Source organism: Melospiza melodia, chromosome 3, assembly GCF_035770615.1.
Source record: "Melospiza melodia melodia isolate bMelMel2 chromosome 3, bMelMel2.pri, whole genome shotgun sequence".
In the NCBI taxonomy this organism is placed as follows: Eukaryota; Metazoa; Chordata; class Aves; order Passeriformes; family Passerellidae; genus Melospiza; species Melospiza melodia.
This window is the reverse complement of record NC_086196.1, coordinates 68126567-68140345: the sequence shown is the minus strand read 5'-3', so window position 1 is coordinate 68140345 and position 13779 is coordinate 68126567. Positions and strand designations below refer to the sequence as shown.

General features: G+C 41.5%; 1 protein-coding gene across 8 annotated transcripts in view; it reads right to left on the bottom strand.

Moving 5' to 3' along the window:
* TRERF1 (transcriptional regulating factor 1) overlaps positions 1-13779 on the bottom strand; it is a 97775-nt gene that overhangs the window by 4745 nt on the left and 79251 nt on the right. For 5 of the 8 annotated variants that reach the window (XM_063152119.1, XM_063152120.1, XM_063152117.1 and 2 more), the window contains 8 exons: positions 13193-13242; positions 12301-12451; positions 11123-11371; positions 7339-7705; positions 6728-6788; positions 5867-6006; positions 5066-5169; positions 3794-3869 (listed from right to left, as the gene is read on the bottom strand). In XM_063152119.1, coding sequence (XP_063008189.1) covers positions 3794-3869; positions 5066-5169; positions 5867-6006; positions 6728-6788; positions 7339-7705; positions 11123-11371; positions 12301-12451; positions 13193-13242 — 1198 coding nt within the window. The remainder of the gene's footprint in view (positions 1-3793; positions 3870-5065; positions 5170-5866; positions 6007-6727; positions 6789-7338; positions 7706-11122; positions 11372-12300; positions 12452-13192; positions 13243-13779) is intronic. The other 3 variants (XM_063152122.1, XM_063152123.1, XM_063152124.1) reach the window with 3 other exon arrangements.

Genomic DNA, 13779 nt, shown 5'->3' with positions numbered 1-13779 from the left:
GCAATATGCACTAAGTGTTTTTTATAATTTAATGGAAGCTATATATGAAATTTCTGAATATTGTTATTCTGTGTTTGGTCCCCTGGCCTAACTGCCCATGAAAATATGAAATCAACATTTAAATTGAACTGAATTTATGCTTTCTCAATATTAGGCAAACAGAAGGAACACAGGATTGCTCTGCTGCATCAAAGCAATGTTCTGTTTGTTAGGAGTGGGCAGCATTACATACATTAAAGGAAGGATATGCAAGAAGTCATAAAGTAGATGCCTTTGAAATGACTTATACACTATGAGAAGATTCTACTTCAGTCTGAGAATTTCTGAAACATCTAAAACTTTTATGAAAAGAAATCCCTAATATTCCTGTCAATGTTACTACTCTCCATAGAAATGCTTGCCTCTGCACTGATTTCAATTAACTTGGGTCTTGGCACCACACACGGTATTGAACCCTACAAGTTACTTTTGTCTTAAAAAATAGCAGTATTATTAACTGAATTTTTTTTGTTGTTTTTCAGCATCAGCTCCCAGGCTTACAAGCTCAGAGCAGGTATCTCACCACTCCTTTTTATGATGAAAACTACAAAATTAACTTTTATGCAACCTGTTTTCTGTAGGCTCTTCCAATACTGGATATAAGCATGCATTAGTTATTTCCACAGAGATTTACACTTAAAGCTCTCTTAAGCATCAGAGAAAGGCTTCAAGCCATGAGTTTTACTTATTCTGTTATCACCCAGAGATCTTTCTGCTGACACACTGTCTTCCATCTCTTCCCCCCCTGAACCAGCATCAATCCCTTCTTACACAAGCTGTCAGTCATGAGCATTTACCCTCCCTTTGTGCAGGGGTAAATGCACTCGTTCAGTCCAGGAGGCTACTCTATTATGCCAAAACATAACTTTAAAAAGCATGACAACACAGAAGAGATTTTCTTATTTTCTAGTCATTCTGCTCTCTTGCTTCTACCCCACTCTCTGAAAAAAAACAACACAATAAAAATAATAACATGGAATCACTTCCATGAACTAATTTTGTTGTACACCTATGGAATATTTGGGCCTTGCATACTTTCCCCAATAGCTGTGGTGTTAGCAGAGACCCTTATAAGATTATGCGGGTTAATTGGAAGTAACCTAATTAATAGAATAAATCCTGTGTAGGAAAAGAAACTGAAGAAAAGCTGTTTTTAACTCTGGTTGCTGGGAAACCACTTTTGCTCTTGTTAGCTTGAGGGAGATATAGAGAACGTGCATAGAGAGAGATCTGCAATGCAGCAAAAAGAATTTGGGGCTTTAGAATACAGATCAAATTTTAAAGCCGCTCTTTATGTTCCGGTATTTCTTCTACATTTTGTTTTACCTGCCATACTGTGTTTGCACTGACATTAAACTGACATATTTAACTGACATTAAATATCTTCTACTCATTTGTGTGCTTTGGGCCCAACTTGTGGGTTTCAAGGGGGCTATAGGCTATATGCACACCCAGGGAGCCCCATGGACAGGCAGCTGAAATCCACTACGCACAACCTCTGCTGGGTCTGACCCACAGCCCTGTCACAGCACATACAAGAAGCTTCCAGACTGCCTGAAGTGCCCTATGTCAGAGACCATCTCTCCTGCAGTTCTCACTGCAGAACTTGAGACCTGAGAAACGCCACTGTTCAAAGGAGAACAGTTCAAGTGTTTGCAACAGTGCCCCTCTTGTATCAGGTATGTGCTCCCTCTCTCTTCCTAAATACCATCCTGACGGATGGCAAAGTGCTAGGACAGAGATTGGGGTGTTCTTCCAAGAAGCCCTGGGTCAGCATGTCCAGCTCTCTTGGCACACACCAGAAAATCCTCAAGTGTTACAAGTGGCTTCCCTCACAAGCCAACAAATTTCAAAGGTGAGCTATTTGCCTGTACCCTCATTCAAAGGCAATGCTAAGGGTGAGTTTGGGTATCTGGTTTTTGTGGTATGCTAATGAGTTAATTCTCATGAGTAAGTGGCATGCTTTGTTCCAATGTATTCCACCTTTAAATGCGGTAAACCTGAGAGCCTTGATTTCTGAGTATGGAGCAGAAAACATGAAGTTATCCCAAACTGATGCCACTTGAAGTCATATTAAAGCTATTCATGGACTAGATTGTGAAAAATTCTCATATGCCTCGAGTGGCTGATTATTAATCAGAAATAAACTGTTATTCAAGAGCTGCTGCACAGTGCTAGAGCAATGCTGTCAATATAAGTTGCAATCACATGTTGCATGCAAAAGCATTAGAAAGCAGTGCTTTGTCTTGTATTTTATGGCACTTAGATCCAGACTGATCCAGGTGAGATTTTATTTCATGCTGTGATAAGCACAATCAAACTTGCTTTCCTGCTTAAGAAACAGGGATTCAAAGGTGTCCACAGGTCTCAATGCTATTTACCAAGGATTAGCATCATTTCATGTGAGAGATCAAACAAAACAGTCTTTTGGCTCCTCCCTGAATCCCAATGAATTCTTTTTGAAACTACTGTGAAGTTGCTTTAGTAAAGACTGTTCTTCCTCTGCCACACAGGCAGAAATTTCTTATCTGCTCTGCGATAGATTGTTTACTGATGAAGAGGCTGTGGGATATCTCCTCATCTTCCTGCTCTCATGCCCTTGAACTGTCTCACACATATTTGGTGTCATCTCTTCAGGCAAGAGACCCTGATCAAAGTTCCTGGCTGATGTCCTCCTTCCCCATCCACTCCCATGTTCATCCTTTGTAGTGCAACACAGCTGCTACCACAGGCACCAAGCACCTCCCTCAGACAAAACCAAAAACCTGACGTTAACATTTCTTCATTGTCATTATTAGTTACTTTCAAACATGTTTCTGTTCTTGTTCTCAGGCCAAGGGGTTAAGGAGTTGCTTTACAAAGACTTCTTGTTACTTGGAAGTCTTTCCAGTGGGCTGCTACAGCCAGGAAGTAGACTGCTTCTATAATTACCTTGCACAGTGACTGTTAACTGAAAATTGAGTACATGACCTTGGACACTGTGACTGACTGACCACCAGGAGACTCTTGACTTGTTTCCTATTGAGCCTGAACTGCAGATGAAGTTCTAAATGCCCTCTGCAAAACCCTATTCTGTGTCTCAGCAGCTGTTAGCCACTACAAAGCATTAAGCAATAGCATGGGGGGCTGCAGAGGTGAGACATTTGCCATCTCTGCTCAGGTGACACAACTGAATCCAAAGGCTCAACACCACATTTGTATTTCACACCAACCCAGACTTTTTTGACTAGATCCCCACACAGAGGCTCTGTAAGCAGCACTAAGATCCTAGAGTTACAGCACTGCCTCTTTGAAAGGATGCTCGTGATTATCATATTCATTTATTGTGCACCATCACCTTGAAAGAAGCAGGCAGGATGGTAGATTGCTTATGTACCAGAAAATTAAGACACTAGTGACACTAAATTATAAATTACAAATAGCAGCAGTTTTAAAAGGAGATGAAATTGTTAAATTTCAGTTTAAAAGAGAAAAATAATCACTTGAGGCAGTTTTAAATCCGTAGAATCCTCCACAGCAACATGGATGCAAAGCTTCTGTACATTGTCAGTCATGTATAAAACTGCTGAACTTGCAACAAACAGCTCTGGGAGTACCCTTGGCACTGCCCACATCATCTCTATTAAATGCTGCCATCCCTGCAGCAGACAGCAGAGAGTGCAAGGTGATCCCATGCTCCAGCCTGGGATGCCAGGCTTGGACTGTGGAATAGATAAAAAGATCGAATAGATAAAAAGATCTCAAGGAAACCTACCGGCATAGTGGTAATTTGACAAAGGATGACACTTCAACCTCACTGGCTTTCTCAACAGCAGCTTTTCAAGAGCAACCTAAATGAAAAAGCAGGGAAAAACAGAATTAGGGAAAGCAATCAGCTGTGGCATAAAAATGCATTTAGAAAACTATTTGGTATGAGGATATGAATTAATTTTCTCTCTTTTCTCTTTTTTGTCCTATAAAATCACATCAAATTACTCCAAGGCCCATTAACACTGTACCTCACAGAAGAGCACCTAATGTGCACCTGTCCTACCTTAATGAGCACAAATGTGACTATTACTTAGCAACTTCCAGCTCTTTCCCTCCCTTCTGCTTGCCACAAACAAATACATTTATAGTGTTTGAGTTGATAGTGTTAATTAATACTAATATTGAATGGTTTGTTTGACAACATTAATATTTATAGCATAAAATATTTTAGAATATCTGTGTAAGTCAACGTCTGTCAAGAATGACTGCAAATATAGCTAATTGTCCTTCAGATCAGGAAAACAGAGGATTTATGGATCCCTAAATTTTTTCCCCTGAAAATGCATACTCTCTGTAAAGCAAATTCCACATCCTGACATTCTCAGACTTCTCAGATAAAGCTAACAGAGCCCAAGGAAACTGGGACACAAGCTAAAACCCACTGTATTAGCCAATCCAGTGAGACTCATTCCAGCCCCATGTTTTGTTGCATTTGGTTTTATATTGGTTTTCCAGGAACTGGTGCAAGAGGCCTTGCCTTTCCCTAACACTGGGGAAAATGGATGTTTTGCCTTAGTTAATAACATTCCCATCACTAAACTAATGCAAATATTTGAAATGCATTATTTATATAAGAACTGTGTTCAATTACCTCACAGTTCTGAACAAATAAGTAGATGTGATTGCTGCTCCAAAAAGGGGTTTTTTATAAGGGCTAGAAGAGGACTAAGCTCTCTGTGACCAAATATAAAGCCTGTGAAATATCAGGGCTGGAGCAAGCACTGGGAGACATTCAAAGCCCCAAGGCTATAAACTAAGTAATCTTATCTATATGAAATATACAGTAAGCCTTCAGAGAGGCACTGCTTTGAAATTTAAATTTATTAGAGAATAAAGGGAAAAGTCATTCCCCAAAAATGTTACAGGATGTTTAAAGCATCATTTCAAATCAATCAGAAATCTTTTTTATATAACCATATCTAAATCCATTTAATAAAGCATGCTAATTTATCTGCAGAAGAGGATCATATCTCCCCTTTCAGCTTTTTTATCTTACCATAATATCTCCTTTTGCTTCAAAGAGAGAGTGCAAAGCGTATTCTGAGTTAGTTCCTCCACCAGGTAACACACTGGAACAGCTCATATTTAAAAGGTCTTCCACTGTCAGAAACAAGTCAACATTTTACTGCTAATACAGTAGCCTATCAGTCAAACATATGGAGCCAAGGATTCTGTAATGCCCCTCAAAGACTACACAGCTCAGGGCAGCAGATTCTTTCACACTTTTTCTCCTTAACATCTCATCTACTTGTTTTAGGATCACTGAAGAGAGGATGTAACAGAGGCCAGCATTAGGGTGGGACAGGCTACTCCAGAGCCAGAGATCTGCCTGTGAGGCAGTGACTTGCACATACCAGTGACATTGGTGTGCCAAGGAGGCTCCAGCCAGGGTGGAGAAACAGAATGAACCATGTTAGAAACAGGGAAAAATTCTGCTCAGGACTGGTAGAACCCACCAAGCCTGCCACATTTCCTGTCACTATGGTCACAGGACAGGCCCAGGATGCATCAGCTGCCTCTCAGCTGCCTTTACCAGGCAGTTCAGTACCCAACTTCCCAGCAGTAACCTTTCCCCCTTGGCTGCCAGAAAACCATTCATCCAGACTTCCCTTTAAATGCCACCATATAATGCTGCTGCTCTGAACCTATACCATGTAGTTCTAGTCTCTTGCTCTGCACTCTCAGCAATTAATAGTCTCTTGAACATTTTGTTCAATACAGACACAAGAAATCAATGTGTATTTCTTCAACAGGCACAGGCTGACGTAGGAACTTCCAAAATGGCAAGTCATTATACCTCTTTGTTGGAAGACTTTGTTCTCCAGTTCTGGCCATGGTTTCCAAACCAAAGTAGCCTTGTGCACATCCTTCTCCATTAGCAATCTGTCCTGCAGTTCAGGAATGTCAGCCTGGAACCTGGACCCAATATTGATTCGCCTACAAAGAAGAATAAATAAATAAGTATTCAACTACACAATGTGTAGAAAATACAAAAGTCAGATTAGCGTTCACTTTATTTCCAACAAAATTTTTATTGCACTGAAGTGGCAGGAAATGGTGTCAGATTGCTTTACGCAATGCTTTATCCCAGTGGGATAAGTATTTTGAATACTAGAGAGAACTGATCTCTTGGGGAAAAACAAAAATTTCAATATGCAATTTGAGCCATACTGAGACATCATACCTTAGGGACAACCCAAGCTAATTTATATGCATGGCTAGCAAAGAGGCTAGACATCAGAAACAGCAAATTTCTGTTCCACAGAGAATGGTGCTCTTCAGCAGAGAGCAAAAAGAGCCATTATTGCTGAGGAACAATCCTGTTTTTACTTTGCCATGGGGAACCTACCAGGTAACACCACCACACCAAAGCTCCACTCTTATTTTATATATAAAAAGCAAGAGTGCTGGATTAGCACATTTTCCTCACAATACTCTTCCCAGCCATCACTTACTTTCAGCCATGACACCTAAATTTTCCACAGCCACTTTGCTCCAAATTTCCTTAGCCACCATCCACAGAAACATTAAATGCATCCAGCCCAACATGATTTCAGGCAGTTGAATACTTCCTGCCTGGTTCAAAACACTTCAGGCCACAGGCTCTAGGTTGGAGCTAATCTATAAAAGCGACGACAAAAAATATTGTTTTTCTTACGGTTCAACAGTCTGTTCTCCAGGCCCAGGCGTCACTGGAATGACACTTCCATCAATACTATCTGAAACAGAGATTGGAATTTGAGTATTGCTGTTTTGCTGCTGGTGACCCTCCCAGGCTGCACTGCCACCTCCCTACTAACACCAACATTACTCCAGTCTATGATCCAAAAATGGCCCTTTATTGATACTTAGAAACAGCCTAAATTATTATAGGTAATAGAAATGTCTGACCTTGCAGAGGTTCCTACTGTCCTGATTCTGAGTGATTACACACCTTTTCTTGCGAAGTATTGAACAACAGATACATAACATGAACCCCATGTCTCAAACTAGGTCTTTTTCTTCCACTTCAGAATGCCCAAGTGTAAGGCCCAGAGAATCAAGGTGATCCTTTCTTGAGGCAGACCACATGGAATGATCACAGCCTCACTGGCACATTAGGCTCCTCTATTCCCTTTATGCCTTAACTTTGCAAAATGCAAGGCAAAACTGCCACTAAAAGGTACTTTTCCTGTGAAGTAGCAGAACTGGCCATGCCTGTGAGCACACACAAACCCATCAGTGGTGACAGGAGCAGAGAGGACAGTGGTCCCTCAATGCAATACTTACTAGACCGGCACAGGAGCACCCGAGGAGTGGGTGTCAGTGGAGTAAGGGGCAGCTGAGCGTGGGACGTGCTGTGGGAAGTGAGAACACTGCTGAAGAGGCCGGAGCCTTGCCGGACGGGGCTGAGCATCGGCGGCGGAGTGTAGGGGGGCAGCTCGTGCGTGCGGTCCAGCAGGTGATCCCCCAGGACGCGCGGAGAGCGCAGCTGGCTCTGGTACAGAGTGGCACCCGAGTGGGACATGCTGAGGTTGAAGGAAGGAGGAGGTATGAAGAGAGGTTCGGGTCTGTGCCGATACTTCTTCTTGTCCTGCAACGGTTTGAAGTTTTCTTCCGATTTTACAGCACACGGATGAGGTTTTTTGCTAGTTTCCTAAATGAAAGCACAGAGAATCTTATCATTCAGGCATGCTTCAGTGTGGTTTGCACACAATCCTCTACAGCTCTGGGCAATGGCCACAGAAAAGCTGTCACCACCAGGCAGTTTTTTGGGAACCATTATAATAACCCCAGGCAGTACAGTACCTGGCACTACAGAGAAACCTCAAGGGAGTGAGAAAAACCAGGACAAATTACCCTTCACCTCCATCAGCAAGCCCTCTGGGTCAAGGTAGGGCTGAGCCACAGAGGCAGACATGGAGAGGCTGCTGTCAACATATGAAAATGCAGAGAACTTCTCTCCCAGACCACAAGTCTCCCACACCCTTCTTCCTTGCTACCCAGACACTCTGGGCACTTCTATTTGCACTGAACACGCACACAGGCTGCTGGGAGATACTTCATTATCCAGGCACAGTTTACTAGAAACTTTATATGAGAGGTTTTCTAATGCATTTATTAGTGAGACCAGAAAGGACACATGAGCTCAGTGAAATTACTGCAGTACTCAGCAGCAGGAAAGGAAGAAAAATGTAATAAATTCAAATTCTTTGCCTCTTATCACTACATTCCCATCAGCTTGATTACAGTCCAGCTGCAACAAATCTTGAACTTAACTCTCTCCTCCTTCCTTGGAGAAAAAAGGGTAGTAGATGACCATTGGGAATTTCACACACTGTTAACATGCCCAGACTTTTAGAATTTGAATGTTAAAAATAATTTAATAACAAATCTCTAGAGTATACAGAAGCAGAAGGCACAGAATTTATGCAAACCTGGAATCTGGATTTCTTGGGGGGGTGGGAATAAGGTAGGAAGAAAAAGGTCCTCAGGTTGTGCTTTAAGAACACACAGAGGTTGGTAGATGAACACAGTATTATTAAATGTACTGCTTTTCGGTACTTAGGCTGTAGGCCATCTTTGGAATAAATTTGGGAAGCAGAAGAAAATTCTGACAGGGTTACTCCAGAATGTCTGCATCATCTCGTACATTATAATACTACATAAAGCAAATTACTACAATGTATGTTTAGACAATATACATCTTTATACCATGGCTGGTTCTTGAGAATCACATTCACCCAATAAAAATCATGTTAAACAAGCATTAGCACTGTCACCCTTTATCCCTTATGTTAATAAGTTCCAGCTTGAGGAAATGTTTTTGATTACAGAGGTCCTGTCCTCTTTGTTAGATCATGGCTGCATCCTCTCCAACAGCTGTTGACATTTTTTTCCCTGTAAAAAAATTTACTTTTGGAAGGGTTTTGCTTCTGCAGGGAAGAAAATGCAGCTTTGCAGAGGATTTTTTTTGATAATGGACATTCAGAACAGTGAAAGCTACCCGTAATGACAGATAAAGTCCATCAAGATGGTGAACATTTAGTGTTCATCCAGGAGAAAGGGGGAAAAACCCTAAACTCAAGGGAAAAAATCCAAACAACACAAAACCTAAAAAAGAGACCCAGCAGGCCATGTCTTTGATTAAGGGCTCTGTTCTGCTCTCCAAGTGTGAAAGAGCTGGTACTCCTTTCTCACAAATGTAAAGCAAACCAGCACAACATCTTAGAAATCTTAAGCACCTCCATCTCCTACACTGCTTCACCTAGAGCATACCCATGCCAACACTGCTTTCAGAAAAGGCCACACTGAGCAGTAAAGGAGATGGTGGTGCCCATGGGCTCTCAGTGCACTAGCACCCCTGAAGAACCACCCTACTTTTCTGAAGTTCTAGGAACTGATTCCCATTATCCAAGACGTAATGCATACTTTTGGGCCCTGCTGCTGCACCTGTCCACTCTGGACAGATCCTGATGGATGTCACTTGACTGCTAGCCTCAGCTCACCATCCTGTGGCCTTGCTGAATGTTTAGTTCCTTTTCACTGTTTCATTTTACTGATTCCTTGAGTTTTGTGGGAGCTTTTCTGGACAGCTCAAAGCACAGTATCAATAAATGCAACACAGCTTCAGTTCTTCAGTATTAAAAAAAAATCCCTCTCCAATGGCACAATCTCTTTACAGAAGAGGAGGAAACTGTGGATCTTTTGATCTTTTAATGTTTCCAATGCTGCTGCTTATATAAAAGATAGCGTCCAGAGAGGGAACTGTGTGAGTTTGGTTTGCTTGGGCAATAACAAAGACCACAAACATAATTTTGAAGGAATGAATGTGCATTTTGCCAAACACTGGCAGATTTAATCACAGTCACTTTATATATGTTGCAGAAATACACAAGTCCAAGCCACCTACTCTGGTGTCTCTAGAGAAGATCTCCCACTCAGAACTTGAGGATTCAAAAAAGACTGTCCCTATTCTTTAGAGGAACTAGAAATAGAAATGAAGAATTCTACGGCTGAGTTACTAAATATTGCGAAATGACAGCTTTCACAGTAAAGTGGAAGTTTATATGTAAAACCTCTGTCTTAAAGGAAGAGAGGAAAGATTTTATATATACATGTATATATTATATATATTTAAAATTAGTGGATATGTCTGAATGAAGAGTCAGGAGTGAATATTGTAAGGAGTCATCCATGCTGGTATAATGCTGATTCTTCATTTGTCCATCAGCCTCACACGGAGAAGGAAAATCAAAAATATCACAAGGATATTTCTCTGCATTGTACAGATAATACCATACAGTACTTATACTCCCCAGTAATCCCTTATCATGGCGTAGTCTGCCAAAATGGATTTGAAGGAATGAGCAGAATCCATTTCTACACCGGAACACGAAATAAATATTGCTTGCTCCAGGACTCCTTCAGGAAAATAATAATGAGCATTCTCACATCTCATTCAAGCACTCATCAATTCCTGGTGCTGCCTGACCATTTCAGTTTTATAAGCGAAATGTAAGCACTAAGCAGAGCTCTTTTTCCTGTATCAGAAATCCCAGTGATTAACCCTTAGAGCTGATGCATGCAGGGAGAAAGGGAAAAATTACTTCACTGCAGAACTCAGAGTTTCATATAGCTTAGAGCACACACTCTAAGCACTGCAATCTCTTTGGCTGAAATGAGAAGCACATATATCTGACTTCAGAAAACAGGAAGAAATAAAACTGCCGGTTTTAAGCAATAACGTAACAATGAAGCAGCCTGAAAAGGAAAAAACAAAACCAGTAAAAAGATAGTAAATCCCTTTGTTCTAGTGGGATGAAAGAGTATCACATTCCAATTTCAAACTATTTGTTTCAACTGAGGTCTTGATTCCTCAGCAAGGGAAAATTAATATTTTTAGATGATTGAAGAAGAAATGCTCTGATGCTAAGGACTTTTTTTATTTATTAGGAATCATAAAGATTCCAGACATTATTCTAAAATACAGATGTTTTAGAAAGTAGCAGCACTGAAAGCAAAGGGATTTAACAAGCACAGGACAGTTAGTGGCAAGAAACACAGCACTCACAGAGGATGAGCAGGGGTTGGCCACTTTTGGACTGCACGGTGGAGAGTAAGTCATCTTCACGAGAACGGGCATCTCGTCATCTGACACAGAGTTGGCAGGCTTGTCTGTGACTGTGGCACTGCTGGCAGAGGGCTGTGTGCTGGGCTCAGGTGACAGAAGCTTTACAGGGACAGACACTGGCATGACGATGGGCGCGAGGCCATCCACCTCTTTAGACAGCGGCTGCTGGGGTGGTTTCTCTCCTTCATCCTGCACAGACAATTAAAGGCTTTCAGCCCAGTGAGGGAGCGCTGCTCTGATCGATGCACCACGCAAGGTGTGCACCGCGGCTGAAAAGAAGTGGCCAGGGTTACAAACACACAACAGTGTTCCTTCCTGGGACTTCTGCTTTGCCTCAAATGAAGTCAGCAGGTCACTTGTGACTCCTACACAGGATTCAGTCCTGGTGACATAATCACCTGCAGCATCTTTGCGAGGTAACTTGCAGGAGGGGAGACAACCATGTCTCTTTTTATCGCTAAAAACACAGAATTCTCCATCACCCAACTAAAAACAAAAGCATGAACTCTGGAACTCTGGTAGCTTTTTACCCTCCTACGGTTTTCCCTGTTAGGACAGAATTTCTAAAATATCAGAATAAAGACTGATTGACAGGGCAAGTTATTTTTATGCAGAACAACTCAAACACATTTTTGGTTTGGTATTTGTTGATACCTATTACAACTAAAACACTTTGGAAGAAAGCTGTCAAAGATTCAACAATTCTGCTCCTCCAGTTAAAGCCTGGGAAGGCTTCCAATAAATATTCCTTAGTCATCCTAGTAGTTAAAATGAAAATAAGGAAGACTTGATGTTCCTGGTATTTCTAATATAATAAACAAACATGAGGAGGAAAAAAATTAGACATTCCTGACATGACTTGGTAGGGTGTTCTGTAACGTGCAGAGAAACAGAGAAGGACAAACACTGATCTGTCCTCCACCACTGCCTCTGTCCTCAAAACAAGACTTCTGGCCTACAAACTAACAGAATTATGTGCAGTTCTACTTCCATGGGGTATGACATAACAAAACAGTGCTGAGAAGAACAAGTTTTGACAGCAAAGCAAAGCATGGCAAAGCAAGCAAACATCAACACAAAAGGACTGTGCCAAACACTGAAGTCAAATGGACTGCTACCTGTTTGAAGTTAGGAGATGCTCTTACTCCTCCATGTGACCTCATGTGACCATTTAGAGCAGGCAAACTCTTAAATTCCTTCAAGCATATTGAACACATTAGCTTGTTCTTCGCATCAGCTCTCTCAGGAAGTGTTTCTCTGTTCTGGCCACTATTTTTATTTTCATTTTTTGAAAGCATGGAACAGAAGAAAAAATATTAGTTTGGCATGTTCCCTTTGTTGCAGAGGGAGCTTTTTTAATCAAGGAAGTTTATAAAATTTTACAGTTAGATGGTAATGAAGTCACAAGTAAGTATGTGGTGACTGCTGTGGAATACGTGGCCAATAACCTAGATCAGCTGCTCCCAAGATGGGGAAAAGGGAGGTTTTGAACAGGACATGCTCATCAATATAGAAAATCTGAGACCCATGAGGTCTACCATGAGACACCTGCATTTCCCCACTTGTGACAGCAATTAACACCAAGTACTTGGGCACAGTGCCTCTAATTTATGGTAGGCAACCACTCTGACGGGCACCTTGGCCCTTCAGAGGTGTGACCTTAAGAAACAAACAGAAGAACTCTGCTGCCAAAGATACAAATCCAGACCAGACAGCATCCCTTTTCTTATAAATGCAACACTGGAGCACTGGAGCTCCCTGCTTCTCTTTTTTCTTTGGTTTCCTTCCTTTTTTTTTTTAATTAATATAAAGAAGTATTTATTTGAGTCTATTGCTATGGGTGGGATGCTGAAAATCATGCAAACTTAAGAATCAGAAAGCACAAAACTAAAGGTGCTTCTAGAAGAGCAATAATTATTACACACCCAGACTGTATGCTTTTCCCTCTAAATACAGATCTCCTTTGCATTTTTCGTATTTTATTAGAAAGATAGAATCTTTTAAAAATACCTTTGTTCTGGGGACAGTGGCTGCAGTCTGCCATCTGAAAGTTGCACCTGCTTCCAAAACAGGACAATGGAAAAGAGAGGAAAAAGTTGAGAAAATAATTTTTCAGGAAATATTGTGTAAATGAAGGTACTCACAGCATTAAGTCTACATTTTACATACTGTTTTACTACTATTAAAAAGCCTCTGAGTTGAGAGCCAGACATCAAATCTGCCCCTGTGAGCACTGCTAGGTCAAGTTTTCTTCACTCACCTGCTGTTTGAAGCCTTTGCTTTGACCCAGAAGCACTGCTTTTGGAAACAGAGTTGACTAACTGCTCCTGAACAACTGAGCCTGCCGTGCTGAAAAATGAGCAGGCAGGATTTGTTGTAACTGGGTCCCTCCTTCCCAGAAACTGAGGCAGAACTTCCCAAAGCCTCTCACAAGGAAAGCAGCAGCCTTCGCAGCAACAGTTCTGTGCTGCTGCCAGCCTGGCCCAAAGCCAACCCTGAGCTACAGACAGAAGTGTAGTAATGAAGTTTCCCAATAGTTCCCCATCCCAGAGATGCCCACATCTCACATCCTAACCTCCTGCCTCTGCTGAAACCGC